The sequence below is a fragment of the Zeugodacus cucurbitae genome, chromosome 4 (genome assembly GCF_028554725.1).
Source record: "Zeugodacus cucurbitae isolate PBARC_wt_2022May chromosome 4, idZeuCucr1.2, whole genome shotgun sequence".
NCBI classification, from domain to species: domain Eukaryota; kingdom Metazoa; phylum Arthropoda; class Insecta; order Diptera; family Tephritidae; genus Zeugodacus; species Zeugodacus cucurbitae.
Genome location: NC_071669.1, coordinates 62649724 through 62676370, shown reverse-complemented (window position 1 = coordinate 62676370; position 26647 = coordinate 62649724). Strand labels below are relative to the sequence as shown.

The 26647-nt window shown below is 35.8% G+C and overlaps 7 protein-coding genes across 7 annotated transcripts; 3 read left to right on the top strand and 4 right to left on the bottom strand.

The window, feature by feature from the left end:
* Window positions 1-1886: 1886 nt before the first annotated feature.
* Window positions 1887-2600, bottom strand: LOC128921692 (forkhead box protein I3-like). Its single transcript, XM_054229856.1, has one exon. It carries the CDS (start codon window positions 2598-2600, stop codon window positions 1887-1889), a length of 714 nt encoding a protein of 237 aa, XP_054085831.1.
* A 4476-nt stretch (window positions 2601-7076) lies between these two features.
* Window positions 7077-10183, bottom strand: LOC128921691 (forkhead box protein A2-B-like). Its single transcript, XM_054229855.1, has 2 exons — window positions 9743-10183; window positions 7077-7457 (listed from the first exon to the last, which is right to left on the bottom strand). Exons 1-2 carry the CDS (start codon window positions 10181-10183, stop codon window positions 7077-7079), a joined length of 822 nt encoding a protein of 273 aa, XP_054085830.1.
* A 1674-nt stretch (window positions 10184-11857) lies between these two features.
* LOC128921690 (forkhead box protein I3-like) lies at window positions 11858-12490 on the top strand. The gene has a single exon (XM_054229854.1). It carries the CDS (start codon window positions 11858-11860, stop codon window positions 12488-12490), a length of 633 nt encoding a protein of 210 aa, XP_054085829.1.
* Window positions 12491-14746: 2256 nt separating this feature from the next.
* On the bottom strand, window positions 14747-15442 carry LOC128921689 (forkhead box protein I3-like). The gene has a single exon (XM_054229853.1). It carries the CDS (start codon window positions 15440-15442, stop codon window positions 14747-14749), a length of 696 nt encoding a protein of 231 aa, XP_054085828.1.
* Window positions 15443-18632: 3190 nt separating this feature from the next.
* Window positions 18633-19346, top strand: LOC128921688 (fork head domain transcription factor slp1-like). The gene has a single exon (XM_054229852.1). The coding sequence runs from the start codon at window positions 18633-18635 to the stop codon at window positions 19344-19346; it is 714 nt and encodes a 237-aa protein (XP_054085827.1).
* A 2460-nt stretch (window positions 19347-21806) lies between these two features.
* On the top strand, window positions 21807-22496 carry LOC128921687 (forkhead box protein I1-like). Its single transcript, XM_054229851.1, has one exon. The coding sequence runs from the start codon at window positions 21807-21809 to the stop codon at window positions 22494-22496; it is 690 nt and encodes a 229-aa protein (XP_054085826.1).
* Window positions 22497-25291: 2795 nt separating this feature from the next.
* LOC128921686 (forkhead box protein I3-like) lies at window positions 25292-26005 on the bottom strand. Its single transcript, XM_054229850.1, has one exon. It carries the CDS (start codon window positions 26003-26005, stop codon window positions 25292-25294), a length of 714 nt encoding a protein of 237 aa, XP_054085825.1.
* Window positions 26006-26647: the final 642 nt, after the last annotated feature.

Here is a 26647-nt window from a genome sequence, read left to right as displayed (position 1 = left end):
GATAAAAGATGTAGTAGACCAGTGCTCCAATGCTCCAATCGAATTTGCATTTCCCACACGGGCAGTACCAACATCTAGTAACTCAGAGCTCAAAGCCCAATAGTACTACCACCAATACAATAAACGTGGATTTGGGCCAACTTCCTTGATTATCTTCTTCTTCAATTTTTTTTATTCATATCCTTAAAGTCACTTCTCTGTTTCAAGCTAATGTCGAAAATTTTGTCGGAAAATCAAGGCCTGAAAAAGTATTATAGCTTCGTAAATAATATAAAAGAAGTTAAAAAGTCTATTGTTCTTAAATGAATTATTGTGAGAACAATGGAGTTTGAAAACAATAGAACATAGAAGGTCTGAGTTAAGCCATACATTACTCTGGAAAAAAGGTCGTCTCAGGTAGAAAAGTGATGCGTAGCAATATGAGCTGATCTGCAGAACTTGCTGGTAAACGAGTGACACTGACTTGATAATGGGGATGTCAGGGGTAATTTGGGAATGGGCATTAAATTAAATTAATTCTTTATAAAAAATTTCACTGACGTAAAATTAAACTTCGGGTAGCATTAATATTTCTACAAACTTCTATTTTGAGCTAAATAAATAATATAATTGTCAAGCAAGAAAATTATTAACGATATCTCGACTTTCATATTCTAAAATCGACAACTCGATATATTGATAGCATAGACAATGAAATATATTTTTCTGAGGAACTGCTTTAGCTTTGCATTTGTCTTTTACCTGTGGCAAGAGCAGCATTTACGATTGAGACATATTGTTTAAAACTATTGTCGTGTGATCTATACTCTTAGCGGATTATAGACTAAGGAAAAAAGACCCTTTGAGATTTAATGCCTCAAAAAACCTATAACTGTGTGACCTTGGGTATATAATATTTTGAAGCAATCCTTAAATTTGTTGCTGACCCTTACTATATGATCACACTTTCGAAAAAAGTTTGACTCAGTAAAATTCTTTATAACACCGGCATAACGTTTGGAATATAAAAACAGCCATACGTTATTTCTTTTGCTTTGGTTCAGAATGCTATGGATTTACGAGAATGGCTCCACATTAAGGATCCAGTTTGTCCATTCGCAATGTATCTTTCTGTAACTTAAACATGATTTATTTCACTTTTGCAAGGTCTTCTGTTCTCAATTTTTGATCTTTTTAAGAGTAAATTGTGTCTTTAGTGATTTTGAAAAAATAGGTTAGGTTAGCGATATCTGGTGGGGTGTCTTCGCAGAGGCCATTAGCAGTAGTCATAATTTAGGATATGAGCGCTTAACGCAAATTTCTAAAGCTTAGGTGGCCTCTTCTAGTCCATTATAGTGTTTTAAGGGTTTATAGCACCGCACAACAAGCGCACAAGAGATAATCGATCGTTTCCCTGGTGCCAGCTTTTGACATTTCCTCCAATATAATATGGCATATTCTCATTTTATTTATTTTTTTTCTCTATATTGTAAAAATTATCGATTAGATTTATTTGCAATAACTTCATTTAGTTCCTCAGTCTATGTTCTAAGTAGGCTTCTTCTCTTTCATTTATATTCTTCAATAACTCTCTATTGCGGTGAATTCTTAAAGTAAAAAAAAAAAATTTTGTATAGAAGTTCGATTAATGGAAAGAAAATTTGTAAAAAATTTGACTTCCATCGCCAATTCAAGCGTTCGATTTATGGAGATCTTCGAGTTATAGAAGTTCGACTGTATTTTTCAAAAAACATTCACGTTTTAAATTCACATTTTGCAGTTTATTATATAAAATTTTTTTTATAATATATTTTACATAACTTAATCTATTTCTTTTTGGTATTAAAATATCTTCAAATAATATATGGGAATCTAATTCATTTTCCTGCATCTGCATTGAAAACTACTTAAACTGGTGCTTGCTGGGCCGTTAAAAACGCTATTTGCTGTTGGTGGAAGGCAAGCTTTTGATATGCTTCCTGATAATGCTGCTGCATCTGTTGTTGTTGCAGAACTACAAGTTGTTGCTGTAGTAGTTGCGTCTGTTGCAGGTGGTACTGATACCAAGCATGCTGCTCATGTAGCGCCTGCATTAACTGGGTGTGATGAGCTCCTTGAACCTCGTGTGGCGTGGGGAAGTAAACCGCATTCGGAGCCTGAGGATGCGGTACACCATTTACCAATGCTCCTATCGCACTTCCATTTCCCACACCGACAGTGCCAACAGCTGGTAATTCAGAACTCAACGCCCAATAGTTTCCACGCCCTGGGTCGTCCAAAGCACGTGGCACCTTAAGGAAGCATGAGTTCGTGCTTAGTGTCTGTCTGATCTGGCTCTGCCAGCCTTGCTCATCCTTTCGGTAAAAGGGAAAGTTATCACTGATCCAATTTTGTATTGCATTCAACGTCAGTTTGCCTTGAGGACTGCTTCGTATCGCCATTGTCACCAACGCACTATACGTCAAGTTCGGTCGAATTCCATGATTCTCTTCATTCGACGACAAGGAAATGTTGGGAGATAAAGACCCATGGGATGGTGGTGGTGTTATCGCTGGGTTGTTGCCATCTGGGCCTGCCAACAAATTTCTGATGGAGAAGTTGGATTCCAGATTTTGGGCCATTGTGGATGATTGTTGAGAGTGTGAAGTTTGTACGAAGTAAAGTAGAATTTCAAGTGCTATTCTGTACGGATGTCTAAAAATGACTGATGACTTTCGCTCTGAACGATTTCGTATTTATATGCTTATGGTCACGTCTCTGCTCCAAAGAGTTTGATGATGTCTAACTAACGTTGAATGCGTTGTCAGAAAATCAAGGTTAGGAAAAAGGATTATAGCAGGTGAAAGTGATATAGAAGTTAAAAAGTCTATTGTTCTTAAGTCAATTATGGCGAGAACAATAGAGTTCTAAAACAATAGAACATAGAAGCTCTGAGATAATCTACACAGTACTCAGGAAAAAAAGGTAATCTCAGGTAGAAAAATGACGCGTAGCAATATCAGCTGTTCTGCAGATGTGGCAGGTAAGAGAGTGACACTGGCTTGAACATAGGGGAAATTCGCGTTAAGCTGAGAGTGTAATAGAGGATCAAACTATAATAACTTTAAAGACTTAATTTTTCACAAAAAAAAAGACATAAAACGAAATAAAGGTTAAAATTCATATTTCAATGACTTTATATTTTGAGATGATATAAGATTATTATCCAAGAGAATTATTGATGCATATTTTCCCTTTCTTACCTTGAAGAACATTTTACACGGCCACAAACTAATTTTTGGAATTTTCTCCAAGCGACTAGAAGTCATGACATGGCTTCACCATCTCCATAAGATGTTTTGAAACAAAGAAAAACTGTACTTGCCACAAAGGTCAGTTTTAAAGTCCATGATCCTGCTTGAAAGCCGACATGCATCGCTGTAACTTCATAGATTTATTTAACCCATGATGCTAAGTCATAAAATAAAGATCATGAAAGAGAACAATTGTTCTTAAAGCTAGCAATTACGGCAAAAAGTCAACGCAGGAAAAAAATGTGATCAAGGTCAGCGAAGAATCTATTGTTCTTTAAGCCTCTAACTTTTTTAATGGTGAAGCGATGCAAGCAGGTATGAAACTGACACAACTGTTACATAAAGAAAGTCAAAGCTTACCGAAGCAGCTCAAGAGCTCAGGTAGCCGATAGATGCTTGCCATATCTGCATGTTCCATATAATCCTTTTCTGAAAAAAAAACTGATCTCATTTTTTCGAACATATTTTCTTTAGTTATTTTAACAAAAGAACCTAAAGGACACTAGACATTTCTTATGAATGTCAGTTTTATCGCCTGACCTTGGTTTAAATTCAAAATCACTATATTGCTGATATAATTACTGGTTTACCAGATTATAACCCTTATCTTAGCCTTGATTTTATGAATTGGTTTTTGTATTTACTTGACTTTGAAACAAAAAACTCAATAACTCTCAACCAAAGTACATCGAATATTGAGTCACAGTGACTCCCTAACTTCGATCATATAAATACCCAAGATTCGAAAGGATTCTTCAGTAGACAGCATTTACATCTCATACAACACATTGAAATACAAGCTCTCTTCTTCTGCACAAACATCCTCAAGGGTCATACTTCGCTTCAAGTCCACAGTTCATCAACTTGTAAAGGAAAATGTCACCAATATTCGAGTCGAGCTTTTCCATACTCAGCATACTCTCAAACGATGAAGACAATAAGGAAGTACCCTTACCGATGCAAACCGACATAAGACCGAATTACACCTACTCCGCGTTGGTGACGATGGCCATACGAAGCAGCCCGGAGCAAAAACTAACATTGAGTTGCATCCAACAGTGGATCATGGACAATTTTCCGTACTATCGAAAAGATCAACTCGGCTGGCAGTGCCAGATTCTCATACGCTCACAACGAATTCCTGCTTCATGAAGATACCACGTCCGCCAAGCGATCCGGGACGCGGAAATTACTGGACCGTAAACCCTGAGGTTGAGTCCATCAAAAAGAGTGCGTCACCTGGACAAACACAAATCGGCCCAAACCCATTTGGCTCCAAATATAACGTCGATCAAGCAATGGCACAGGGGGTGCCACATCCACAAATGCCAACGGCTATATATTTTCCAACACCACAAGAAATTGAGCGGACACAACAAGTGATGATAAAACATGCGCTGCAAGAACGAATGGTTTTTGCATCACCAGCAACAAACGAAACTGTTGCAACAACAATTGGCCACTCTACAACAACAGCAATATCAGCAACAGTGTGAAGAGATCTATAGGAAGATGACATTCCATCAACAACAGTGCGCTTTCTTGTCTGCCACACATTACCCCATGTCTGAACCGAATTCGTGAGATGTACTAGTAGTTAAGCAAAATATTGTAGATCAATTCAATCTGTAAATGATTCTTACGTCACTATTTATATTATAAAATTTTGCATTTTTAAATAAATTAGCATTTGCTGGATTCAAACTGGTGCTTGTTTCAATTAAAAGAGGCATGTCTTAAATGGTTTTAACATTTTTTAGTTAATTAATTTTTAGTTAATTTTTTAGTGAACTAATTTTTATCCGGGGAATCTGATCCTATGCGAATGACGTCATCTAGTTGCCATTAAATCTACAATTATCCATAGCAGTACAGTTCGAATATTTTGAAAATTGTAAAACTAAGCATCTTTTAGAAGCCTATTAGCTCCAGTTCCGCTATTTGAGTTTCTTCGACTTAATATAAAATAAATCCGTCAACAATAAATCTTGTTTAATGCCAGACGGTTCGAAGACATTCAGTACTATAGGGACAAATCATTATTTTTGGTGTCAAACGAATCACTTAGGCAAGTCCAATCCTATTGCCCATAAATCCTGGATTTAATCAATTTATAATTTAGACATAAACAAAGGATTCAAAAATTCGCGACAAACTTTGAACGGCCACACAACACGCTTGGTGGAGCTATTAGTTTGATCCCTCCTTGTATATATTGATCGCTCCTGTTTTTTATATTTATTACATTAAGTCTATTTTTTGATATTTTACTATTTAAAGAAGTAATTATATGTCTGGACCTGATCATTAAGACCAATACCGTTAGACTCCTTAATGAGTTTTCGATGAGAATTCAATTACTTTAAATACCGGCAAGTAGATCTTTAAAAAAGATTTTATTTCTCCAAAATTCTCACAAATATTGTTTAAGAAATATTTTCAATCAATTTGAAAATCGCAACATTCCTCTTGAGTAACCCTTTATGTACATATATTGAATAAATGGAGGCTAACCATTTAAAATATGTAAAGTATATGGAGCCAGAGGAAGTATTGACCTGAAGTTCTTAATAATATCTCAGAAAGTTACCGATATTTGCAGTAAAAAAAATTGGCCACAAGCACTGAGGTCCTCATGTTCGATAAATGAGGCCTTCAATAGGAATAGTCTTACTTTTGTGATTTTTGGAGAAACGATATCACACTAGAAATGCAATATTTGTGCAAAGTTTTGTTTCGATTTCTTCCTGGTGCTTAATTTACATATTATATTTTAAAGTGAAGCAATCAAGAATTAAAAATTTTGTTATATGGAAAGCATAGTGGTTGTTAAGCAGTCCTTCTATACAATCTTTACCATAAAATTTTGGGTGTCTGGTGTTTATCTTTATTAAATTAAAGCACGTTTAGTAGTTGTCTTGGTTATTCTCCGACTTCGTCAATATTCATGTTGCATATTGAGTAGCCTAAGTAATTAAATCCAGAAAGTTTAGTTGATATAACTTTTGCAGTCTATGATATATATACAAGGAACTAAATGGGGGGCCCCGCCTACATTCCCAAAATAATTTCATCCAAATATACTCTTCTCCAGTGTTATCCTTTGCACCAAATTTTACTTCATAAATTTCTTTATGGCCTAATTATAGCTCTTTATAGGTCGCCATTTTGTCAACGTGGCAATAGGCCAATTTTGTTTTATGGTGTCAAGAAACACGTGTACCAAATTTCATTTAACTATACTTGTGACCCTGATCACTTTGGTGTATATCACCCAATATATAACTCGTTTAGTTCTGGAACAACAGTCAGGTGAACAAAAATATTGGACTATCTTTGCAACATTTTGCATGTTTATATTAATATTTATTCTTCCTTTTGTACAATTTTTTAAGATGCAGTCTTGAACATGATAGATTTTCATCGATAATAATCTGGACTGACCGATTGACAACAGATGGATGAATCAACAACATTTCTCATTACTTAGTTACTTATTTTTTATATTTACCCATTCATATTTGTTTTTGTTAATATTCTTCTATTTCCTCTCTGATGCATATTTGCTTTCAAGCCATCTATTTCAATCAAGGCTTTCCTATTCCCGTTTCAAGAACATAAGGTTATTAATGAACAATTTCTTTTTTATTTTTCATCTATTTTTATTTAACTTTATTTTAACCGAAAATATTTTCGATATCACAATACTAGCTCTCATAAGTCACTCTATCTTACCAACTAACGAATGTCTTTATAAGATAATGTCATAGTATATTGTGAACTACTTAATATAAATATAATATCTTATGCGGATATTTGCTGCGAAGTCAGAAACTCGACTTGTTGTTGATGGAACATTAGTTTCTGGTATACGTCCTGATAGTGCTGCTGAGCCTGTTGTTGTTGCAGTATGAACAATGGTTGCTGCAATAGCTGCGTTTGTTGGAGGTGATACTGATAACAAGCATGCTGCTCATGTAGCGCCTGTACTAATTGAGTCTGATGGGCTCCTTGTACCTCGTGGGGCGTGGGGAAGTAAACCGCATTTGGAGCCTGAGGATGTGGTACACCATTTATCAATGCTCCGATCGCACTTCCATTTCCCACACTGGCAGTACGAACTGCCGGTAATTCAGAACTCAACGCCCAATAGTTTCCACGTCCATCGCCAGGGTGACCAACGCACTGTACGTCAAGTTCGGTCGACTTCCATGATTCTCTTCATTCGACGAGATAGAAATATTAGGCGATAAAGAGCCTTCGGATGGTGGTAGTGTTAGCGCTGGGTTGGTGCCATCTGGGCCTGCCAACAATATTCTGATGGAGAAGTTGGATTCCAGATTTTGGGCCATTGTGGATGATTGTTGAGAATGTGAAGTTTATACGAAGTAAAGTAGAATTTCAAGCGATATTCTGTGCGGATGACTAAAAATGACTGATGTTTTTCGCTGTGGACGATTTCGTATTTATATGCTAAGAGTCACGTCTCTGCTCCAAAGAGTTTGATGATGTCAAACTATCGTCGAAAGCGTTGTCAGAGAATCAAGGTTAGGAAAAAGGATTATAGCAATCGAAAGTGATATAGAAGTTAAAAAGTCTATTGTTCTTAAATCAATTATGGTGAGAACAATGGAGTTTGAAAACAATAGAACATAGAAGCTCTGAGTTAAGCCATACATTACTCTGGAAAAAAGGTCATCTCAGGTAGAAAAGTGATGCGTAGCAATATGAGCTGATCTGCAGAACTTGCTGGTAAACGAGTGACACTGACTTGATAATGGGAATGTCAGGTGTAATTTAAGAATGGGCATTAAATTAAATTAATTCTTCATAAAAAATTTCACTGACGTAAAATTAAACTTCGGGTAACATTAATATTTCTACAAACTTCTATTTTGAGCTAAATAAATAATATAATTGTCAAGCAAGAAAATTATTAACGATATCTCGACTTTCATATTCTAAAATCGACAACTCGATATATTGATAGCATAGACAATGAAATATATTTTTCTGAGGAACTGCTTTAGCTTTGCATTTGTCTTTTACCTGTGGCAAGAGCAGCATTTACGATTGAGACATATTGTTTAAAATTATTGGTGTGTGATCTATACTCTTAGCGGATTATAGACTAAGGAAAAAAGACCCTTTGAGATTTAATGCCTCAAAAAACCTATAACTGTGTGACCTTGGGTATATAATATTTTGAAGCAATCCTTAAATTTGTTGCTGACCCTTACTATATGATCACACTTTCGAAAAAAGTTTGACTCAGTAAAATTCTTTATAACACCGGCATAACGTTTGGAATATAAAAACAGCCATACGTTATTTCTTTTGCTTTGGTTCAGAATGCTATGGATTTACGAGAATGGCTCCACATTAAGGATCCAGTTTGTCCATTCGCAATGTATCTTTCTGTAACTTAAACATGATTTATTTCACTTTTGCAAGGTCTTCTGTTCTCAATTTTTGATCTTTTTAAGAGTAAATTGTGTCTTTAGTGATTTTGAAAAAATAGGTTAGGTTAGCGATATCTGGTGGGGTGTCTTCGCAGAGGCCATTAGCAGTAGTCATAATTTAGGATATGAGCGCTTAACGCAAATTTCTAAAGCTTAGGTGGCCTCTTCTAGTCCATTATAGTGTTTTAAGGGTTTATAGCACCGCACAACAAGCGCACAAGAGATAATCGATCGTTTCCCTGGTGCCAGCTTTTGACATTTCCTCCAATATAATATGGCATATTCTCATTTTATTTATTTTTTTTCTCTATATTGTAAAAATTATCGATTAGATTTATTTGCAATAACTTCATTTAGTTCCTCAGTCTATGTTCTAAGTAGGCTTCTTCTCTTTCATTTATATTCTTCAATAACTCTCTATTGCGGTGAATTCTTAAAGTAAAAAAAAAAAATTGATAAAAAAAAATTTTGTATAGAAGTTCGATTAATGGAATGAAAATTTGTAAAAAATTTGACTTCCATCGCCAATTCAAGCGTTCGATTTATGGAGATCTTCGAGTTATAGAAGTTCGAGTAATAGAAGTTCGACTGTATTTTTCAAAAAACAGTCACGTTTTAAATTCACATTTTGCAGTTTATTATATAAAATTTTTTTTATAATATATATTACATAACTTAATCTATTTCTTTTTGGTATTAACATATCTTCAAATAATATATGGGAATCTAATTCATTTTCCTGCATCTCCAGTAAAAACTACTTAAAGTGGTGCATGCTGGGCCATTAGAAAGGCTATTTGCTGTTGGTGGAAGGCAAGCTTTTGATATGCTTCCTGGTAATGCTGCTGCATCTGTTGTTGTTGCAGAACTACAAGTTGTTGCTGTAGTAGTTGCGTCTGTTGCAGGTGGTACTGATACCAAGCATGCTGCTCATGTAGCGCCTGCATTAACTGGGTGTGATGAGCTCCTTGAACCTCGCGGAGCCTGAGGATGCGGTACACCATTTACCAATGCTCCTATCGCACTTCCATTTCCCACACCGACAGTACCAACAGCTGGTAATTCAGAACTCAACGCCCAATAGTTTCCACGCCCTGGGTCGTCCAAAGCACGTGGCACCTTAAGGAAGCATGAGTTCGTGCTTAGTGTCTGTCTGATCTGGCTCTGCCAGCCTTGCTCATCCTTTCGGTAAAAGGGAAAGTTCTCACTGATCCAATTTTGTATTGCATTCAACGTCAGTTTGCCTTGAGGACTGCTTCGTATCGCCATTGTCACCAACGCACTATACGTCAAGTTCGGCCGACTTCCATGATTCTCTTCATTCGACGACAAGGAAATGTTGGGAGATAAAGACCCGTCGGATGGTGGTGGTGTTATCGCTGGGTTGGTGCCATCTGCGCCTGCCAACAAATTTCTGATGGAGAAGTTGGATTCCAGATTTTGGGCCATTGTGGATGATTGTTGAGAGTGTGAAGTTTGTACGAAGTAAAGTAGAATTTCAAGTGCTATTCTGTACGGATGTCTAAAAATGACTGATGACTTTCGCTCTGAACGATTTCGTATTTATATGCTTATGGTCACGTCTCTGCTCCAAAGAGTTTGATGATGTCAAACTAACGTTGAATGCGTTGTCAGAAAATCAAGGTTAGGAAAAAGGATTATAGCACGCGAAAGTGATATAGAAGTTAAAAAGTCTATTGTTCTTAAGTCAATTATGGCGAGAACAATAGAGTTCTAAAACAATAGAACATAGAAGCTCTGAGATAATCTACACAGTACTCAGGAAAAAAAGGTAATCTCAGGTAGAAAAATGACGCGTAGCAATATCAGCTGTTCTGCAGATGTGGCAGGTAAGAGAGTGACACTGGCTTGAACATAGGGGAAATTCACGTTAAGCTGAGAGTGTAATAGAGGATCAAACTATAATAGCTTTAAAGACTTAATTTTTCACAAAAAATGACAAAGACATAAAACGAAATAAAGGTTAAATTTCATACTTCAATGACTTTATATTTTGAGATGATATAAGATTATTTTCCAAGAGAATTATTGATGCATATTTTCCCTTTCTGACCTTGAAGAGCATTTTATACGGCCACAAACTAATTTTTGAAACACTTCTGTAGCTTGCTCTCTTTAGATGCATCGAACATAATTTTCTCCAAGCGACTAGAAGTCATGACATGGCTTCACCATCTCCATAAGATGTTTTGAAACAAGGAAAAGCTGTACTTGCCACAAAGGTCAGTTTTAAAGTCCATTATCCTGCTTGAAAGCCGATATGCATCGCTGTAACTTCATAGATTTTTTTTAACCCATGATGCTAAGTTACGAAATAAAGATCAGGAAAGAGAACAATTGTTCTCAAAGCTAGCAATTACGGCAAAAAGTCAACGCAGGAAAAAAATGTGATCAAGGTCAGCGAAGAATCTATTGTTCTTTAAGCATCTAACTTTTTTAAAGGTCAAGCGATGCAAGCAGGTATGAAATTGACACCAGTATTACATAATGAAAGTTAAGCTTACCGAAGCATCTCACGAGCTCAGGTAGCCGATAGATGCTTGCCACATCTGCGTGTTCCATATAATCCTTTTCTGAAAAAAAAAAACTGATCTCATTTTTTCGAACATATTTTCTTTAGGTATTTTAACAAAAGAACAAGAAGGACACTAGACATTTCTTATGAATGTCTGTTCTATCTCCTGACCTTGGTTTAAATTCAACATCCCTATATTGCTGATATAATTACTGGTTTACCAGATTATAACCCTTGGCTTATCCTTGATGTTATAATTTGGTTTTTGTATTTACTTGACTTTGAAACAAAAAACTCAATAACTCTCAACCAAAGTACATCGAATATTGAGTCACAGTGACTGCCTAACTTCGATCATATAAATACCCAAGATTCGAAAGGATTCTTCAGTAGACAGCATTTACATCTCATACAACACATTGAAAAATAAACTCTCTTCTTCTGCACAAACATCCTCAAGGGTCATACTTCGCTTCAAGTCCACAGTTCATCTACTTGTAAAGGAAAATGTCACCAATATTCGAGTCGAGCTTTTCCATACGCAACATACTCTCAAACGACGAAGACAATAAGAACTACCCTTACCGATGCAAACCGACATAAGACCGAATTACACCTACTCCGCGTTGGTGACGATGGCCATACGAAGCAGCCCGGAGCAGAAACTTACATTGAGTTGCATCCAACAATGGATCATGGACAATTTTCCGTACTATCGAAAAGATCAACGCGGCTGGCAGTGCCAGATTCGTCATACGCTCACAACGAATTCCTGCTTCATGAAGATACTACGTCCGCCAAGCGATCCGGGACGCGGAAATTACTGGACCGTAAACCCTGAGGTTGAGTCTATCAAAAAGAGTGCGTCACCTGGACAAACACAAATCGGCCCAAACCCATTTGGCTCCAAATATAACGTCGATCAAGCAATGGCACAGGGGGTGCCACATCCACAAATGCCAACGGCTATATATTTTCCAACACCACAAGAAATTGAGCGGACACAACAAGTGATGATAAAACATGCGCTGCAAGAACAGCACGAATGGTTTTTGCATCACCAGCAACAAACGAAACTGTTGCAACAACAATTGGTCACTCTACAACAACAGCAATATCAGCAACAGTGTGAAGAGATCTATAGGAAGATGACATTCCATCAACAACAGTGCGCTTTCTTGTCTGCCACACATTACCCCATGTCTGAACCGAATTCGTGAGATGTACTAGTAGTTAAGCAAAATATTGTAGATCAATTCAATCTGCAAGTGATTCATACGTCACTATTTATATTATAAATTTTGCATTTTTAAATAAATTAGCATTTGCTGGATTCAAACTGGTGCTTGTTTCAATTAAAAGAGGCATGTCTTAAATGGTTTAAAAATTTTTTAGTGAACTAATTTTTAGTTAATTTTTTAGTGAACTAATTTTTCTGTATCCGGGGAATCTGATCCTATGCGAATGACGTCATCTAGTTGCCATTAAATCTACAATTATCCATAGCAGTACAGTTCGAATATTTTGAAAATTGTAAAACTAAGCATCTTTTAGAAGCCTATTAGCTTCAGTTCCGCTATTTGAGTTTCTTCGACTTAATATAAAATAAATCCGTCAACAATAAATCTAGTTTAATGCCAGACGGTTCGAAGACATTCTGTTTAAATCTAAAGCATAGGGGTAACTCTTTATTTTTTGGTGTCAAACGAATCACTTAGGCAAGTCCAATCCTATTGCCCATAAATCCTGGATTTAATCAATTTATAATTTAGACATAAACAAAGGATTCAAAAATTCGCGACAAACTTTGAACGGCTACACAACACGCTTGGTGGAGCTATTAGTTTGATCCCTCCTTGCATATATTGATCGCTCCTGTTTTTTATATTTATTACATTATGTATATTTTTTGATATTTTACTATTTAAAACAATAATTATATGTCTGAACCTGATCATTAAGACCAATACCGTTAGACTCCTTAATGAGTTTTCGATGAGAATTCAATTACTTTAAATACCGGCAAGTAGATCTTTAAAAAAGATTTTATTTCTCCAAAATTCTCACAAATATTGTTTAAGAAATATTTTCAATCAATTTGAAAATCGTAACATTCCTCTTGAGTAACCCTTTATGTACATATATTGAATAAATGGAGGCTAACCATTTAAAATATGTAAAGTATATGGAGCCAGAGGAAGTATTGACCTGATTTTGCCAGCTTTTCGGCACGCCGACATCTCTCCGTTGAAGTTCTTAATAATATCTCAGAAAGTTACCGATATTTGCGAAAAAAAAATTGGTCACAACCACTGAGGTCGAGTTCATGTTCGATATATGAGGCCTTCAAAAGTTATAGTCGGACTTTTGTGATTTTTGGAGAAACGATATCACACTAGAAATGCAATATTTGTGCAAAGTTTTGTTTCGATTTCTTCCTGGTGCTTAATTTACATATTATATTTTAAAGTGAAGCAATCAAGAATTCTAAGTTTTGTTATATGGAAACTATTGTGGTTGTTAAGCAGTCCTTCTATACAATCTTTACCATAAAATTTTGGGTGTCTGGTGTTTATCTTTATTAAATTAAAGCACGTTTAGTAGTTGTCTTGGTTATTCTCCGACTTCGTCAATATTCATGTTGCATATTGAGTAGCCTAAGTAATTAAATCCAGAAAGTTTAGTTGATATAACTTTTGCAGTCTATGATATATATAAAATGAACTAAATAGGGGGCCCCGCCTACATTCCCACAATAATTTCATCCAAATATACCCTTCTCTAGTGTTATCCTTTGCACCAAATTTTACTTCATAAATTTCTTTATGGCTTAATTATAGCTCTTTATAGGTCGCCATTTTGTCAACGTGGCAATAGGCCAATTTTGTTTTATGGTGTCAAGAAACACGTGTACCAATATTCATTTAACTCTACTTGTGACCCTGATCACCCAATATTTAACTCGTTTAGTTTTGGAACAACCGTCAGGTGAACAAAAATATTAGACTATCTTTGCAACATTTTGCATGTTTATATCAATATTTATTCTTCCTTTAGTACAATTTTTTAAGATGTAGTCTTGAACATGATAGATTTTCATCGATAATAATCTGGACTGACCGATTGACAACAGATGGATGAATCAACATTACTTATTACTTAGTTACTTATTTTTTATATTTACCCATTCATATTCGTTTTTGTTAATATTCTTCTATTTCCTCTCTGATGCATATTTGCTTTCAAGCCATCCATTTCAATCAAGGCTTTCCTATTCCCGTTTCAAGAACATAAGGTTATTAATGAACAATTTCTTTTTTATTTTTCATCTATTTTTATTTAATTTTTTTTTAACCGAAAATATTTTCGATATCACAATACTAGCTTTCATAAGTCACTATATCTTACCAACTAACGAATGTCTATATAAGATAATGTCATATATAGTGTGAACTACTTAATACAAATATAATATCTTATGTGGATATTTGCTGCGAAGTCAGAAACTCGACTTGTTGTTGGTGGAGCATTAGTTTCTGGTATACGTCCCAATAGTGCTGCTGAGCCTGTTGTTGTTGCAATATGAACAATTGTTGCCGCAATAGTTGCGTTTGTTGGAGGTGATACTGATAACAAGCATGCTGCTCATGTAGCGCCTGTACTAATTGAGTCTGATGGACTCCTTGTACCTCGTGGAGCATGGGGAAGTAAACCGCATTTGGAGCCTGAGGATGTGGTACACCATTTATCAATGCGATCGCACTTCCATTTCCCACACTGGCGGTACGAACTCCTGGTAATTCAGAATTCAACGCCCAATAGTTTCCACGTCCAGGGTCGTCCAACGCTCTTGGCACCTTAAGGAAGATTGAATTCGTGCTTAGCGTCTGCCGTATTTGATTCTGCCAGCCTTGCTCATCCTTTCGGTAAAAAGGAAATTTATCACTGATCCAACTTTGTATTGCATTTAACGTCAGTTTGCCTTTAGGACTACTTCGCATCGCCAGGGTGACCAACGCACTGTACGTCAAGTTCGGTCGACTTTCATGATTATCTTCATTCGACGATATCGAACTATTGGGCGATGAAGACCCATCGGATGGTGGTGGTGTCAGCGCTGGGCATGCCAACAAATTTCGGATGGAGAAGCTTGAATCCAGATGATGGGTCATTGTAAATAACTATTTAGAATGTGAAGTTTATACGAAGTAAGTAGAATTTCAAGTGATATTCTGTGCGGATGTCTAAAAATGACTGATGACTTTCGCTGTGAACGTTTTCGTATTTATATGCTAAGGGTCACGTCTCTGCTCCAAAGAGTTTGATGATGTCAAACTAACGTCGAATGCGTTGTCAGAAAATCAAGGTTAGGAAAAAGGATTATAGCAACCGAAGTGAAAGTAAAAAGTCTATTTTTCTTAAGTCAATTATGGCGAGAACAATAGAGTTCTAAAACAATAGAACATAGAAGTTCTGAGTTAAGCCATACATTACTCTAGAAAAAGGTCATCTCATGTAGAAAAACAACGCGTAGCTAAATCAGCTGTTCTCCAGATCAGGTAAGATAGTGACACTTGACACATTAGGAATGTTATAGTGCTATAAAAGCTTTTAAACTTAATTCTTCACAAATAATTTCAATGACTTTATATTTTGAGATGATATAAGATTACTAGCTAAGAGAATTATTGATTCATATTTTCACTTTCCTTTTCTAAAATTTTAATCAAAACTAAAATACTTGTTCAATACATTGTTTCAAAAGCTTTAACATTTTTCATATGTTCCTATACCCTAATATCATGTCAGTGTTACAAGGAGTTTGATTAAGTTTAACTAATATCAAATGCTAAGCGAAATCAGTTCGATATAAAAATGTCCTGAATTGTCTGGGTTTCCCAACTCTCTTGTCTACTCGAAGGAACGATAGAAGAAGTTTGTGGCTTTTAAAGAGGGACAACATAGGTGATTAAGTATAAAATTGTCCCTGGCTTTCAGCTTATGATGTAAAATTTACCCAAATTCAGAATTAAAATTTAATTGCCGTCAAATATCTTCTCACGCAGATATTTTTTATGCGGGACTTATTTTCTCAAATTTGTTGAAGGAAATACTTTCAAGTAAATGTTTTGATGATTAAACGTCGTACTAAGGGAATAGTTTAGGAAGTTTGGTGGCTTCGAAAATTAAAACAAAATAATTTTGTAAAAGCTTTAAATATAGAAAGATACCAGAACAAAATAAAAACGGTGAGCTTACCAACCGCACTCATCACTCACTCACACACTACATCGGTGTTCGCTTGTAAATTGAACTAAACGGGTTTAAATTTTGCCGCCACCTGATTTTGTCCGCTTTTTCGTGCATATTTTCACATTTCTTTTGCGGTATGTTGTTGGCTAACACAGGTGATTTCCCACATTTAGTTGAGAGTATGCAGACATAGAGAACTTCTTTGAGGTTACTCCTACGCTATGGGTAGCAATGATGAAAAATACCTAAAGAAAAGTTTATTTTCATCATCGGTCATCAATATTGAAGAAACACATTCAAATTATTATTAAATTTTTTTTTAGGAATCAACCAAGTATGACAAATATATATATCCACCGAAAATCTAAAGATACCATATTTAAATAGAAAGACATATTTTAGAAGTGTTATAAAATTTGAACATTTATAATTCTGAGTGAGGAATGTTATTTACGTTGTTATAGAAATAAAATTCGACAGCGATATTTATCACAAATTAACGGAAAAAATATTGCCTCATTGTATTAATAAAAATAATATTTCTTATTTATAACTCAAAATTTGTAAGCGAGATGATCGATGGAAATTTTGATTTGGTGAAAATTTGATGTAATATATTTATCTTCTTATCTTCCTTTGTCTTTTTTCGAAAAATAATTTCACCTTATCAATTTCAATGAGCATGAGGAGCTTTTTGGAGCGAACAACGTACCAGAACGCACCTTTGAATATACATATTTCCGACTTCTGTTGCTTTAACAAATATAACAAATAAAAGAAGTTTTTATAGTCTTTGCTTTCAAATGAGCTTTGGATTTATCTACTTTATACAAATACATTAATTTAATATTTGAATTATTTTATTTTCTTTTAAAAACTATATACAGCTTATATAGCAGGTGACATTGGTACCGAGCATTTTTCCTGTAGTGCCTGAACCAACATGGTCAAGAAAATACACGGCATTGGGCATCTGAGGATGCGGTACACCACTCACAATCGCCCCAAGCACTGTTGCCCTGCTAGCAGCAACCGGATTTTGAGCATTAATTATTCCCACTTCCGAGCTCATGGCCCAAGAGTTTCCCTGACCCGAATCTCCCATAGGTCGTGGAATTTTTGGAAAGCAGACCTGCTCATCCTTCCTTCCATAGTTTTCAGCATTTGATAGGAATGACGCTTTAATGACATTGCGGATCTTCATGATCTTTTCCGTTTTGTAAATATTCAAGGTAAGCAAAGTAAGCTTTATAATAATATATAGTTCTCAAGCATACATTGTGTACCACAATTTTCAATTATATAAGAGAGAATAAAGCTAAATTTAAAATCTAAATATAAATGACACTTTTAAAATCTTATATAGCGTTTGAGCTGATATGTGTTTATGAAACAAGCAACACTTTACTCTGTTCAAGGAAGCGGTCGTCACTTTTAATTCAACTCACATGTGTTTTCCCTTTATAATATTTGATAGAACACAAAACTTCAGAAATTACAGAGCTTTTTTATACTTTACTCCATACTTTTGGCGGATCATTGGTTAAAACCAAAAGACACATGGCCTATATTACAGAAAATTAACAACAACAATATGGTATAACTTTTGGAGACTACAACTTTTAGTTTATGAAACCCTACTCAATCCCTTTGTAGCACACCTACATATTCCCGAACATCCCCTATGTTCAAGTGTCACTCTCTTACCTGCCAGTTCTGCCAGAACAGCTGATATTGCTACGCACCACTTTTCTACCTGAGATGATCCCTTTTTCCCGAGTAATGTATGATATAACTCAGAGCTTCTATGTTCTATTGTTTTAGAACTCTATTGTTCTCGCCATAATTGACTTAAGAAAAATAGACTTTTTAACTTCTATATCACTTTCGACTGCTATAATCCTCTTTTCCGACCTTGATTTTTTGACATGGCATTCGACGTTAGTTTGATGTCATCAAACTCTTTGGAGAAGAGACGTGACTTTTAGCATATAAATACGAAATCGTTCAGAGCGAAATTCATCAGTCATTTTTAGACATCCGTACAGAATATCACTTGAAATATTACTTTACTTCGTATACACTGCTCACTCTAACCAGTCATCCACAATGGCCCAACATCTGAATTCCAACTTCTCCATCCGAAATTTATTGGCAGGCGCAGATGGCGCCAACCCAGCGATAACACCACCACCATCCGATGGGTCTTTATCTCCCAACATTTCCTTGTCGTCGAATGAAGAGAATCATGGAAGTCGACCGAACTTGACGTATAGTGCGTTGGTGACAATGGCGATACGAAGCAGCACTGAAGGCAAACTGACGTTGAATGCAATACAAAGTTGGATCAGTGAGAACTTTCCCTTTTACCGAAAGGATGAGCAAGGTTGGCAGAACCAAATACGGCAGACGCTAAGCACAAACTCATGTTTCCTTAAGATACCACGTGCTTTGGATGATCCTGGTCGTGGAAACTATTGGGGCATGAGTCCAGAATTAGCGGCTGTTGGTTCAGTTAGTGTGGGTAACGGAACTTCTCTTGGTGCCTTAGTCAACGGTGTAGCACACCCCACAGCCCCAAACGCGGTATATTTCCCCACACCACAAGAAATAGGGGAAACTCAGCGAGCAATGCTGATGCAGGCGATGCAGGAACAGCAAGCATGGTTTTCGTACCACCAACAACAGGCGCATATACTACAGCAACAATGGGTACAACTGCAGCAGCAACAACTTCAGCACCAATATGCAGAAATATACCAAAGACTTGTCTTCCACCAACAGCAGATGGCGTATTTTACAGGACAGCAAGTTCTTTCCTAATTTTAACTAGTTATTAATTAGTATGTGATTATTTGTGTTATTATAATATCTATAGCAGTGTTAAAAGATAATAAAATATGAAAAATTAAAATTAAAAAATTCCGAATTTTCAGTCATGTGGAAAGGAATGAGGCTTATAAAGCTTGGCTTAGTGTATTGGTCGGCTACATGTAGGTAATGTTGCTGTGATTTCTCTAAATCCTTGAAAGTCTTCGCCCATAATCATTATCCATAACTTGGAAAAACTTCCGTGGAAATTGAGAATAAAATCGTCAATTTATACCATTCGTATGTATATCTCAAATTTTTTTCGAAACGATTTTCTTCAGTCGATCTGCTTTCATCATCAATGCTTTTCTTACTTGATCTTCGAACTTCATTACTTCTTCACTTCCTTACTTCATTGGTTTTGACATATGCTTGAAAACAAATTTGCATTAGAGAGCATAAACCAAAGTATCTATAAATTAATGAATGGAGAAATAAGTATATAGAAATATAAAAAGATAGTTGATATCGAATTGTCAAGTTAACGCACACTAATGTCAAAATTATAGTCGTTTCGACACTTCTGTTTTCGGGTCTTTTAATCTTTATGCTTTTGTATATATTTCACTTTCTGTTTTCGGAATATCTCTCTGGTCTCTTGTGGTCTGAACATTTTTTGGTAGTAATACTCGTGAAAGATTACGTCTATAGGCCTACCACACCACCAGTTTCAGTCGCCATTAAAGCCAAGAATTTGGGATTAGAGGTACGTGTGTAATATTGCTAACATCATATTTATGACAAAAGAAGATGTTTCATACTTCGAATTAATGTAGCCGCAATTGAAGACTTATCCAAGAAAAAACTCATCAAAAATACTGAAGATATTAAAACAAAGTCAAATTCTTATACAATAAATGTTGCCTATTATGATACGACAGCTCTTGAATTTCTTGATTTTCTGTGAATTTAAAGAAAGCACTTAAGTAAATATTCAGAATAGCCCAAAATAATCGTATAATTTAATAGAAATCCAAACTTTATTTGCTCTTCGAAATTCACAAAATAAGACCTTTCTGAAGGAATCACCACAATTTAACGATTTGAAATTTTTATGTATCTCTAACATTCACTGAAATTACTCTCATAATTTACTAGATTGTTCTAAATAAAATACAATGGAACTTCCATAACTCGAACTAATTCGAAGATCTCCATAACTCGATCTACTGAGTCGGCAATAGCTTTTAGAAATCAAATTTAATACAAATTTCCCTCCATAAACTTTTCGACCAGGGCATAATACAAAATTTAAAATTATACTATTAAGGCAGAATTTTATAAAAGTTCCTCTATATCGTATGGAAACTAACAAAAATAGAATATTACACTCATAATGTGAAAAGCGTTTTCTTAAAATCAAGGTTAGAAAAAAGGATTATAGCAGTCAGAACCGAAATAAAGAAACTTAAATAACTATTGTTCTTAAGTCAATTAAGACAAGAACAATGGAGTTTGAAAACGGTTAAAGAGAGACAGAAATTTGAACAGTCATCTCAGGTAGAAAAGTGACACTTAGTAATGTGCTGTAATGCAGGATAGGCAGGTAGGTGAGTGACGCTTACATAAGGCTGTTGGATGATCGGGATAATTAGGGTATTCTACGAAGGGTTTGAGTAAGTCAAAAAAAGTTTAAATAGTGGCCATGAAGGAAGCTTAAGATAGTTTTATACATTATATCACTTTGGAATTGTAGATTTTCAAGGAACACTACATGTGTCTCTTCTTCTCAACTCATAATCCACCTCAAGTACGGTGTTTATGCTGGGCAAAGTTATTTCCATACTCTGTATTTTCTTTAGTGTTGTATTCTATCAAACTAGTGCCTTTGTCCTTAAGTATCTCACTGTTTTTTATAAAGAGAAACCACAAACTTAATTAAACTCAAATAATTATTAAACTTTTAAATATATATATATATTTATAAAAAATTTTGTACGGGACGTATTTCTGAATATTTTCGAACATCCTCTATATCAATGTAAGCTTCATTTTTTAGCTGTCTGTTCTGTAGAGCGGTTAAAGGAAGCAGCTACTACTATTATTCGACTTTGCTAAGCGTCTATTTTCTACCTGCGTCTACATTTGCTTTTGTAACGACTTTTCACAGCAGCCGTTTTTAAGCTCCATTATTCCTGTATTACTTGACAAAAGATCGATTGATTTTGTCATATATCAATTACTTCAACTATAATACCCTTTCCAGACCTTGATTTTATGATCACACTTTTGACATAAGTTTAACTTAACCAAAATGCTGTCAACCATCCATGACTTTCAGAGTATAAATGCGAGAAATTTTAAAGCAAAAGACATCAGTCAGCAAATCACTTCCGTCCAGAAGATCACGAGTGAATTTTACTATCTTCCTAAACTCTTCAATCTAAAGAAACTAAATACAAACTTAATATTATGGCTCCATATTTGGAATCCAGCTTTTCCATTCGTAATCTTTTGGCAAATGCAGATGGTACAAATCCAGCCCTGACACCACCTCCATCTGATAACGAAGAGAATCATGAAATTAGGCCGAACTTTACGTATAGCGCGTTGGTGGCTATGGCAATTCGAAGCAGTCCTGAAGGCAAACTGACATTGAATTCTATACAAACTTGGATCAGTGAGAACTTTCCGTTTTACCGCAAGGAGGAGCAGGGCGGGCAAAACCAAATTAGGCAGACTCTTAGCACGAACTCGTGTTTCCACAAAATTCCACGACCTATAGGCGACACGGGTCGTGGAAACTACTGGGTCATGAGCCCGGAAGTGGGAGCGCTTCGTACTCAGCAACCATTTGGTGGTAGAAGTGAGGCAGTACCTATGGCGATGGTGAGTGGAGTAGCGCATCCTCAGGTTCCCAATGCGGTGTACTTTCCTACGCCCCGCGAAGTACAGGGAGCTCAGCAAACCATGTGGGAGCAGGCGGTACAGCAGCAGCATGCTTGGTATCAATACCACCTCCAACAGACGCAACTGCTACAGCAACAACTTGTAGTTCTGCAACAACAACAGGTGCAGCAGCGGTATCAGGAAGCATATCAAAAGCTTGCTTTCCATCAACAACAAATAGCGTTTCTAACGGCCCCGCAAACACCAGTTTAAGTGGTATTATTACTCTTGGGAGATATTCCGGTAGAGGATAACTGATTTTATGTGATGTAATTAGAGAATAGTTGAACATATATGTAAAGTATTATTTAATTTACAAATTAGAAATAGTATATTAAAATGAAAAATAAATTTATTTACTTAAATATAAGTGACAAAAATATAAGTGACGTATATTCTGTCAGCAGATTTCGCTTTTCGCTTTCATTATTTCTCAAGAGGTCTCTCTTGTCCTTGGTATTTTTATGGTGAAAAATGATGCTTGGGGCATTGATTAGCGAAGTTATATATATTTGCTACAGTTGTACCGAACTTTCAGTTCTCTTAAACGTAGACCAAATATCCTGTTTGGACTATGAGAAAGGCGCGGTTAAGTCTACAGGGTTTTTATATTTGTAATTTGTAGTCAACATTGGTTGAAAGTAGCAAAAAAAGCTCCTCTTGTCGTAAATATCGAGTTAAGAACACACAGTTACACTCGTCATTATATATATGTATATTTGATTATAAAATTAACTTAAGATAAAAACACACATACTGCAAATCTCAAACTGCAACTCATGCCGCGGGTGCACCATGTGGTATTAGCGACGTCAACATATTGCTGAACTTTATTATACGGCGCTCAGGGACTAAGTTTGAAAAACACAACTCAAAGCCTCAGTGTTGTAACTACTCTTCCTTGGTCCTCTACTCTTGCAAAATGGTTCTATTACACCGCAACCTGAACACCATAGTAACTACGCGTGTATTGAAGGTCATGTAATGACTTTCAATAATGAGGAATCGTGTTCTTTGGTGATAAGAAAAGTAGCTATGAGATAGGCCTGCGGTTCATAAGCCATAATCATAAGGTATTTGTATTTTATAAAATAACTTGTAATATATAGAAAAGCGGTTTGCTTTTGATAAAAGATGTAGTAGACCAGTGCTCCAATGCTCCAATCGAATTTGCATTTCCCACACGGGCAGTACCAACATCTAGTAACTCAGAGCTCAAAGCCCAATAGTACTACCACCAATACAATAAACGTGGATTTGGGCCAACTTCCTTGATTATCTTCTTCTTCAATTTTTTTTATTCATATCCTTAAAGTCACTTCTCTGTTTCAAGCTAATGTCGAAAATTTTGTCGGAAAATCAAGGCCTGAAAAAGTATTATAGCTTCGTAAATAATATAAAAGAAGTTAAAAAGTCTATTGTTCTTAAAACAATTATGCTGAGAACAATGGAGTTTGAAAACAATAGAACATAGAAGGTCTGAGTTAAGCCATACATTACTCTGGAAAAAAGGTCGTCTCAGGTAGAAAAGTGATGCGTAGCAATATGAGCTGATCTGCAGAACTTGCTGGTAAACGAGTGACACTGACTTGATAATGGGGATGTCAGGGGTAATTTAGGAATGGGCATTAAATTAAATTAATTCTTTATAAAAAATTTCAAAGACGTAAAATTAAACTTCGGGTAACATTAATATTTCTACAAACTTCTATTTTGAGCTAAATAAATAATATAATTGTCAAGCAAGAAAATTATTAACGATATCTCGACTTTCATATTCTAAAATCGACAACTCGATATATTGATAGCATAGACAATGAAATATATTTTTCTGAGGAACTGCTTTAGCTTTGCATTTGTCTTTTACCTGTGGCAAGAGCAGCATTTACGATTGACCTGTTTAAAACTATTGTCGTGTGATCTATACTCTTAGCGGATTATAGACTAAGGAAAAAAGACCCTTTGAGATTTAATGCCTCAAAAAACCTATAACTGTGTGACCTTGGGTATATAATATTTTGAAGCAATCCTTAAAATTGTTGCTGACCCTTACTATATGATCACACTTTCGAAAAAAGTTTGACTCAGTAAAACTCTTTATAACACCGATATGACGTTTGGAATATAAAAACAGCCATACGTTATTTCTTTTGCTTTGGTTCAGAATGCTATGGATTTACGAGAATGGCTCCACATTAAGGATCCAGTTTGTCCATTCGCAATGTACCTTTCTGTAACTTAAACATGATTTATTTCACTTTTGCAAGGTCTTCTGTTCTCAATTTTTGATCTTTTTAAGAGTAAATTGTGTCTTTAGTGATTTTGAAAAAATAGGTTAGGTTAGCGATATCTGGTGGGGTGTCTTCGCAGAGGCCATTAGCAGTAGTCATAATTTAGGATATGAGCGCTTAACGTAAATTTCTAATGCTTAGGTGGCCTCTTCTAGTCCATTATAGTGTTTTAAGTGTTTATAGCACCGCACAACAAGCGCACAAGAGATGATCGATCGTTTCCCTGGTGCCAGCTTTTGACATTTCCTCCAATATAATACGGCATAATCCCCTTTTATTTATGTTTTTTCTCTATATTGTAAAAATTATCGATTAGATTTATTTGCAATAACTTCATTTAGTTCCTCAGTCTATGTTCTAAGTAGGCTTCTTCTCTTTCATTTATATTCTTCAATAACTCTCTATTGCGGTGAATTCTTAAAGTAAAAAAAAAAAAATTTTGTATAGAAATTCGATTAATGGAAAGAAAATTTGTAAAAAATTTGACTTCCATCGCCAATTCAAGCGTTCGATTTATGGAGATCTTCGAGTTATAGAAGTTCGACTGTATTTTTCAAAAAACATTCACGTTTTAAATTCACATTTTGCAGTTTATTATATAAAATTTTTTTTATAATATATATTACATAACTTAATCTATTTCTTTTTGGTATTAACATATCTTCAAATAATATATGGGAATCTCATTCATTTTCCTGCATCTCCAGTAAAAACTACTTAAACTGGTGCTTGCTGGGCCGTTAAAAACGCTATTTGCTGTTGGTGGAAGGCAAGCTTTTGAAATGCTTCCTGATAATGCTGCTGCATCTGTTGTTGTTGCAGAACTACAAGTTGTTGCTGTAGTAGTTGAGTCTGTTGCAGGTGGTACTGATACCAAGCATGCTGCTCATGTAGCGCCTGCATTAACTGGGTCTGATGAGCTCCTTGAACCTCGTGTGGCGTGGGGAAGTAAACCGCATTCGGAGCCTGAGGATGCGGTACACCATTTACCAATGCTCCTATCGCACTTCCATTTCCCACACCGACAGTACCAACAGCTGGTAATTCAGAACTCAACGCCCAATAGTTTCCACGCCCTGGGTCGTCCAAAGCACGTGGCACCTTAAGGAAGCATGAGTTCGTGCTTAGTGTCTGTCTGATCTGGCTCTGCCAGCCTTGCTCATCCTTTCGGTAAAAGGGAAAGTTATCACTGATCCAATTTTGTATTGCATTCAACGTCAGTTTGCCTTCAGTGCTGCTTCGTATCGCCATTGTCACCAACGCACTATACGTCAAGTTCGGTCGACTTCCATGATTCTCTTCATTCGACAATAAGGAAATGTTGGGAGATAAAGACCCATCGGATGGTGGTGGTGTTATCGCTGGGTTGGTGCCATCTGGGCCTGCCAACAAATTTCTAATGGAGAAGTTGGATTCCAGATTTTGGGCCATTGTGGATGATTGTTGAGAGTGTGAAGTTTGTACGAAGTAAAGTAGAATTTCAAGTGCTATTCTGTACGGATGTCTAAAAATGACTGATGACTTTCGCTCTGAACGATTTCGTATTTATATGCTTATGGTCACGTCTCTGCTCCAAAGAGTTTGATGATGTCAAACTAACGTTGAATGCGTTGTCAGAAAATCAAGGTTAGGAAAAAGGATTATAGCAGGCGAAAGTGATATAGAAGTTAAAAAGTCTATTGTTCTTAAGTCAATTATGGCGAGAACAATAGAGTTCTAAAACAATAGAACATAGAAGCTCTGAGATAATCTACACAGTACTCAGGAAAAAAAGGTAATCTCAGGTAGAAAAATGACGCGTAGCAATATCAGCTGTTCTGCAGATGTGGCAGGTAAGAGAGTGACACTGGCTTGAACATAGGGGAAATTCGCGTTAAGCTGAGAGTGTAATAGAGGATCAAACTATAATAACTTTAAAGACTTAATTTTTCACAAAAAAAAAGACATAAAACGAAATAAAGGTTAAAATTCATACTTCAATGACTTTATATTTTGAGATGATATAAGATTATTTTCCAAGAGAATTATTGATGCATATTTTCCCTTTCTTACCTTGAAGAACATTTTACACGG

Excerpts from the sequence above, each read along its gene's own strand:
- LOC128921692 (XM_054229856.1), bottom strand. The coding sequence starts at position 2,600 with ATGGCCCAAAATCTGGAATCCAACTTCTCCATCAGAAATTTGTTGGCA.
- LOC128921691 (XM_054229855.1), bottom strand. The coding sequence starts at position 10,183 with ATGGCCCAAAATCTGGAATCCAACTTCTCCATCAGAAATTTGTTGGCA. Across the intron at positions 7,458-9,742 it reads GAAGTGCGATAGGAGCATTG|TGCGTTGGTCACCCTGGCGA; the intron begins GTAAATGGTGTA and ends CTTGACGTACAG.
- LOC128921690 (XM_054229854.1), top strand. The coding sequence starts at position 11,858 with ATGCAAACCGACATAAGACCGAATTACACCTACTCCGCGTTGGTGACG.
- LOC128921689 (XM_054229853.1), bottom strand. The coding sequence starts at position 15,442 with ATGACCCATCATCTGGATTCAAGCTTCTCCATCCGAAATTTGTTGGCA.
- LOC128921688 (XM_054229852.1), top strand. The coding sequence starts at position 18,633 with ATGGCCCAACATCTGAATTCCAACTTCTCCATCCGAAATTTATTGGCA.
- LOC128921687 (XM_054229851.1), top strand. The coding sequence starts at position 21,807 with ATGGCTCCATATTTGGAATCCAGCTTTTCCATTCGTAATCTTTTGGCA.
- LOC128921686 (XM_054229850.1), bottom strand. The coding sequence starts at position 26,005 with ATGGCCCAAAATCTGGAATCCAACTTCTCCATTAGAAATTTGTTGGCA.